The following is a 7,626-nucleotide window of genomic DNA, read 5'->3' on the forward strand; positions in this document are numbered from 1 at the left end:
TCCCAGCAATACAGACATAAACCAAAATACCTGGGTGAGAGATTGTGAGAACTCCCATAGTAAAAGGCATAAATCACATATTGCATATAAGCTTATCAGCAGTAAGGATGTGCATAGATAAATATTCAATACCTTACAAATATATCCATCCAAGTAAATATATGTCCGACGCCAGGAGCCTCATGCAGTAAATATAAATATGTAGCAACAGAAAGCTCATCCATTAACCATGGGACATGTGTTTCACAAATGACCCCTGATGAAGCATTTGTGAAACTCCCATCATGTGTTTGGTAAGTGAGCATTCTGTTACTACATATTTATTTTTACGGTATTTAACTCTGTATTCTTGTCGTGAATAACATTGTAAAGGATACGAGAAGCTTTGGAATTTTTTTTTTCACATGTGAAAATCACTGGTGAAACTGATGGCAAAAATTGACTAAACAATGATGAAATTCGGACTTTTCTTTGCCTATCTGAAATATTCCAGATGTCTAAATGAGGCCTTATGCAATGTTTCCTTTGCAGCTTTGCTAATATCTTTATTTCTTAGACTGTATATTATGGGGTTAATGAAAGGTGTAAACACAGTATACACCAATGATAGGATCTTACTCCTGGTGATTGTAAGGCCTTTGGTTGGGACGACATAAACGCTAAAAATTGTCCAGTAGAATATGGAGACCACAGTGAGTTGGGAGCTACAGGTGGAGAAGGCTTTCTCTCTACCGGTACTGGATGGAATCCTTAGAACAGTTACAACTATATAAGTATAAGACAAGACAATAATTGTGGTTGGAATAAAGACAAAGGGAAAACCTATTACATATATCTCCAATTGGATAATGAAGGTATCAGAACAGGCAAGTTCCAGTATAGGGACAATGTCACAGAATAAATGGTCAATGGTATTTGGGCCACAAAAAATGAGCTTCGCAGTTTTTATAATATAGATCAAAATAATAGAAAATCCAAACAACCAAAATGCAATAGACAATATCACACAATATCCAGTTGTCATGATGGTGGAGTAACGTAGAGGGTTACAGATGGCCACATATCGATCATAAGACATCACAGCGAGGAGAAAACATTCAGCCGCTTCTGAGGCACAGAAGAAATAAAACTGAGTGATGCAGTCAGTAAAAGCAATGTTCACCCCTTTTTTCAGAAGTATGTGGAGCATGTTGGGGACAATATCTGATATCACCAGAATGTCACTGATGGACAGTTGTGAGATGAAGAAGTACATTGGAGTGTGGAGTATCTTGCTGGTGGACACCAGGACGATGATCAGGAGGTTTCCACTTAATGCAACACAGTAAACTACAAAGAAAAGACAGAACAAGAAAATTCTTAAGCATTGATTGATCTGAAATCCTAAAAGAAAAAACTCAGTGACCACAGTCAGATTACTTTCGTGCATTTCAGAATGAGCAAACGACAAATCAATTGTCCCTTTTAAGGTGAGGAAGATAAAAACAATTACTTATTTTACACAATTTGGAGAATATTGGTCGGAAAAATGTAATAGTAGCTTGAAAGTTCCAGAAAATGAAAAAATCAGTATACTGTTAAATGCCAATGATCAAAAAGAATCGTGGGCTGATGTCATGTTAGATGTTCGTCAGACACATGAACCATAATGGGATTATGTCCTGATATTTATATACTAAGAAAGAAGCAGTGTGCTAAGTGAGGTAGGTCTTGGGAGACTTTTCTTATTGTCTCATGAGTCTCATTTGATTAAGAATATTTCAGAATATATTTCTAAAAGTAAAATAAAGGGCCCGCTTCTAAGAATATCCAAAGCAAATCATTTGCTTCAAAATTGATATAAATATTCACTTTTGCAAAAGTTGTTTTACATGACAGATTTTTTTCTTAGTTAATTTAAGTTCTGTATTTTACTTTGCTGCCTGACTAAAATTAAAGAAACTGCTCATTACAACTCCATAGCAATGGAATACTCTGCTGCTCCCAAAACACACTTGATATACTGTAGGTCTTTAAATCTCAATGTCATATAGTACACAAGTAATAGGAAACTTCTAAACAAAACTCACAAATTTCTGTATTTATTTCTAGGTAATGACAAGAATCTGGCACTCCAAATTTCAGTGAGAAGATTTCAAAAACAATTCTTTTATTGTCATGATTCATCAAAATTAAATTGACGTTTCGGCGGCCTTATACGGCCTTCATCAGAACTGTGAATATAATTAACATAAATACATGTGAGTGTAAACTCCATATCTCAGCATATACAAAAAACAGTTAATTCATACACGAATCAAATGAAAGATAATAGTTACAGAGACACTATGCAGAAAAGAAAATAATAGTCAATCGATGTACTTATTAATATAGAGGATACTGGCTTCATTCCATGGTAGTGATTAACAGATATAGGACAAAACAATAAAAATAGCAGCAAAAATTATAATGTATAAGACATTTGTTACCAAGAATCTGCCCAGTGGATGCAAGAAAAATCAACCAGTGGCTGCAAGAGAGAGAGCGAGATAGCACAAATCACTATACACGTACAAACAACCGTATTGTGGCACTTCTGTGCAGCCTCTGAAACTAAGCATTACTCACCAGAGTCATAAAGAGAGAGAGTATCAATAGAAGGCACTGTATGGAGAAAAGCACTACCGTGCTATGTGCAATGCGCTGTATGACCCAGGTGTAAGACATATTTATATGCTGTCCCCACACTTCCGAGACGCGGCACTGATCACGCGCCGTGGGGTCACGTGATACATTACAATGCGCGTCACCGGAAGTGACGCATCGGGAGGAAAAAGTGTCGCTGCACGGCGCCATATTGGTGGGCTATGAATGGGGTCACATGATCCGTAGTGCAGTGCCTCCTCGTGAGTGAAGAGAAGGATAATATGCAGGGCAGAATAGCCGGGGATGTGTATTGATGCATTGATTTGCGAGATAGTAATGAAATGTGATCATATTGACTACATAAAGGATATTAGGAAAGAGCTAACAGAATAAGGGATATACGAGAAGGAAAATATATATAGGCGGATAATAGGCATAAAAATAAAGAGTAGAAAATAAAAAATGAGAATGTAGGAGAATCAGCGCCGCGTCCCGGACGATGAATCATGACAATAAAAAAATTGCTTTTGAAATCTTCTCACTGAAATTTGGAGTGCCAGATTCTTGTCGTTACCTATAAGTGGAGTGGAATCCTATCTGAGCACCCAAAACTTTAGGAGTGCCACGTATTCCCCCTTTTTTGTATTTATTTCTAGTCCAAATACTGTACAGGCCCATTATATTCTGCATCGCATTATACAGTTATATGAAAAAGTTTGGGCACCCCTATTAATCTTAAGCTTAATGTTTTATAAAAATTGTTGTTTTTGCAGCAGCTATTTCAGTTTGATCTATGTAATAACTGTTGGACACAGTAATGTTTCTGCCTTGAAATGAGGTTTATTGTACTAACAGAAAATGTGCAATCTGCATTCAAACAAAATTTGACAGGTGCATACGTATGGGCACCTCATCAGAAAAGTGACATCAATATTTAGTAGATCCTCCTTTTGCAAAAATAACAGCCTCTAGTTGCATCCTGTAGCTTTTAATGAGTTCCTGGATCCTGGATGAAGGTATTTTTGACTATTCCTCTTTACAAAACAATTCCAGTTCAGTTAAGTTTGATGGTCGCCGAGCATGGACAGCCCTCTTCAAATGATCCCACAGATGTTCAATGATATTCAGGTCTGGGAACTGGGATGGCCTTCCAGAACATTGTAATTGTTCCTCTGCATGAATGCCTGAGTAGATTTGTAGCGGTGTTTTGGATCATTGTCTTGCTGAAAGATCCATCCCCTGCGTAACTTCAACTTTATCACTGATTCTTGAACATTATTGTCAAGAATCTGCTGATACTGAGTGAAATCCATGCGTCCCTCAACTTTAACAAGATTCCCGGTGCCGGCATTGGCCACACAGCCCCAAAGCATGATGGAACCACCACCAAATTTTACTGTGGGTAGCAAGTGTTTTTCTTGGAATGCTGTGTTTTTTTGCCGCCATGCATAAAGCCTTTTTGTATGACCAAACAACTCAATCTAGGTTTCATCAGTCCACAGGACCTTCTTCCAAAAAGAAATTGGCTTCTCCAAATGTGCTTTTGCATACCTCAGCCGACTCTGTTTGTGGCGTGCTTGCAGAAACGGCATCTTTCGCATCACTCTCCCATACAGCTTCTCCTTGTGCAAAGTGCGTTGTATAGTTGACCGATGCACAGTGACACCATCTGCAGCAAGTTGATGCTGCAGCTCTCTGGAGGTGGTATGAGGATTGTCCTTGACTGATCTCACCATTCTTCTTCTCGGCCTTTCTGATGTTTTTCTTGGCCTGCCACTTCTGGCCTTAACAAGAACTCTCCCTGTATTCTTACATTTCCTTACTATGTTCCTCACAGTGGAAACTGACAGGTTAAATCTCTGAGACAGCTTTTTGTATCCTTCCCCTGAACAACTATGTTGAATAATCTTTGTTTTCAGATCATTTGACAGTTGTTTTGAGGAGCCCATGATGCCACTCTTCAGAGGAGATTCAAACAGGAGAACAACTTGCAAGTGGCCTCTTTAAGTAGCTTTTCTCATGATTGCATACACCTGGCTATGCAGTTCAAATCTCAATGAGGTTACAAAACCAAAAAAAAGTGCTTTAGTAAGTCAGTAAAAAGTAGGTAGGAGTATTTAAAACAAGAAAATGAAAAGGGTGCAAATACTTATGCACCTGTCAAATTTTGTTTGAATGCAGATTGCACATTTTCTGTTAGTACAATAAACCTCATTTCAAGGCAGAAACATTACTGTGTCCAACAGTTATTACATATATCAAACTGAAATAGCTGTTGCAAAAACACCAATTTTAAGAAAACATTAAGCTTAAGATTAATAGGGGTGCCCAAACTTTTTCATATAACTGTATACAGTGTGGAAAAATAGTATTTGATTCACTGCCGATTTTTGTACGTTCTGTCTGCTTCTGCTGTTACAGATATCGGTAGACATAGAACCAGATATCAGGGGCCAGGGCTAATTTTTTTTGCATATTAATTCAGATTATTTGCTTACAAAGCAATCAAAGGTACACTATTTTTCTGCTCCATTTGCTTGTTAGCACTGCAGAATACAGCCAGATATTTTCCATCATCAGACATGATACCATAATACAGCAATAAAAATCCAGAAATTTGTAGTGAACGTGGAAAATACTATCCTTCATTTACAGTTTGTAGCAGTTTGTCAGTGATGCTATTCACACGTGGTCTCTGAATAATAGGAAACTACAAGGCCATTATTTAAAACCGTTGGCGTCTTTAAGATGTATCACAAATAGCTGCGGTACAAATCCAGCCATTTGTTGCGACCGTGGAAAATATTGGCATCCATTTACAGTTTGTAGCAGTGTGTCAGTGAAGCTATTCACTTGTGGCCACTATGAATATTAGGAAACTACAAGCCCGCTTTTTAAAACCATTGGCGTCCATCAGACATATTGCATATAGCTGTGGTACAAATCCAGCCATTTGTAGCGACCGTGGACAATATTGTCTTCCATTTTCACTTTGCAGCTTTGTGTCAATGAAGCTATTCACATGTGGTCGCTGCAAATAATAGCAAACTACAAGCCCACTATTTAAAAAAGTTGACGCCCGTCAGACGTATTGCATATAACTGTGGTACAAATCCAGCCATTTGTAGCGACCGCGAAAAATATTGTCTTCCATTTAAAATCTGCAAGGTTCATGGTAAGGGATGGGGAAGTGGACATGATGCTGATGGTGCATGCAGAGGTCGATGCCAAGTCAGTAGGCAAGCTGAAATTGTTCCACAACAAACAGCCACATCTTGTCGCCCGACCTTCCTGTCCTAAATGCTAGGGGACCGCAGCATACCACTATTGAACCCAGAGCACTGTCAAAAGGTTGTAGGTTGGATAGCAAATAATGCTTCCAGTCACTTTGCCACTACCACCACCACCCTGTCTTCCACACAGTCAAGTCTAAGTAGCCTTGAGTCTGGAGCTCATATTCCTCACCCTGATCCTCCTTCCTTCCTCCATGCTGAGTGCACGAAGACAACTGATTCCACATCGGGACACTGCGAAGAGCTGTTCACTTTTCCATTTATAGATTCTGGGCTCTCGCCAACTACAAGCAGGTCAAGACGAGAATGCGTGAAGTGATGCCCAAAAATTTAAGCAGCCACAGTCACACAAAAGAGATGGTGGGAAAGTGCAATTACTGTCACAAGAGATAGATAATGATGAGACACAATTGCCAGAAAGTCAGGAGTAGGACCAGAGTGCGGAAGTGTAAGACAAGGTGGTGGACAATGAAGTCACTGACCCAACCTGGCAATATGAAATGCAGAGCAAGGAGAGCAGCACACAGGGGTGGGACACATAGCACCACAACAGGCAGGAACAAGCAGTGTGGTGACCACAGACACATGGCGGGAAATCGTTCCCCGGAACACCAACACAGCGGAAGTTGCCAGTACAACTGTTAGGTCTTCCCGAGTGTGGTTCTTTTTTAAAGACTCTGCAGATAACCCCAAAAAGGTCATTTGCACCATCTGCCAGACCAGCATCAGCAGTAGTAGCAAAACTAGCAGTCTGACCACCACCAGCATGATCAGGCACATGACAACAAAGCACCCGTCTAAGTGAGCCGAACACCAGGGTCCATAAACAGTGCCTGCGGGTGACACCACTCACTGTTTGTCACGCTGTTGTTCGTGCACGCCAATCCCCTGTTTATGGTGCAAGTGATGATGCCTCCTGCCCTGCAACTCTGTTTTCACACTCTCAACTGGCACCATCAGCAAGCACGTCCTCGTCCTTGTCCCAGTGCAGCATTCAGTTGTCCTTGGAACCCCAGTTCTACCCCAGTCCTTGTAACACAAGTGCAAATACGCAACCAATGCGCCACAGGCCAAACTAATGAAGTCACACATTTCGCGAATTCTTGCACTCGAAATGTTGCTTTTTAGGCTCGTGGAGACAGAAGCTTTCCGCAACTTGATGGAGGCAGCCATCCCTTGGTACTTGGTCCCCAGCCGTTACCATTTATCCTGGTGTGCCATCCTCGCATTACACAGGCAAATGTCCCAGAACATTAGCCGTGCTCTTAAAAATGCAGTTACTGGACCACCTAACCACAGACACGTGGACAAGTGTTTGTGGGCAGGGATGGTAGATCTCACTGATGGCACACTGGGTTAATATAGTGGAAACTGGGACCCAGTCGAACCTTGAGATGGTACACATCTTCCCGACGCTGAGGATTGCGGGCCATGGGTCAATCAGGTTTGCCCCTACATTCTACAGCTCCTGCATCTGCTCATCCTCTTCAGCCTCCATCTCCAAAATGCCCACATGGTGAAGCATGGTGGTGCAAGCATCATGATATAGCCATGTTTCTCTTACAATGGTATCGGACCTATTTCCTGGATCATGGACCAGTTTGCATATATAAATTTACCTAAAGAGGTCATGTTGCTTTATGCTGAAGGTGATATGCCCATGAAATAGGTGTTTAAACAAGACAACAACCCTAAGCACACCAGTAAA

At 40.5% G+C, this 7,626-nt stretch overlaps 1 protein-coding gene across 1 annotated transcript; it reads right to left on the bottom strand.

Moving 5' to 3' along the window:
- Positions 1–475: 475 nt before the first annotated feature.
- Positions 476–1,444, bottom strand: LOC141167513 (olfactory receptor 6B9-like). The gene has a single exon (XM_073654908.1). The coding sequence runs from the start codon at positions 1,427–1,429 to the stop codon at positions 476–478; it is 954 nt and encodes a 317-aa protein (XP_073511009.1). The 5' UTR covers positions 1,430–1,444.
- Between the last annotated feature and the right edge of the window lie 6,182 nt (positions 1,445–7,626).

Source organism: Phyllobates terribilis, unplaced genomic scaffold (genome assembly GCF_046119375.1).
Source record: "Phyllobates terribilis strain yellow unplaced genomic scaffold, ASM4611937v1 Scaffold_11__3_contigs__length_659146591, whole genome shotgun sequence".
Lineage (NCBI taxonomy): Eukaryota > Metazoa > Chordata > Amphibia > Anura > Dendrobatidae > Phyllobates > Phyllobates terribilis.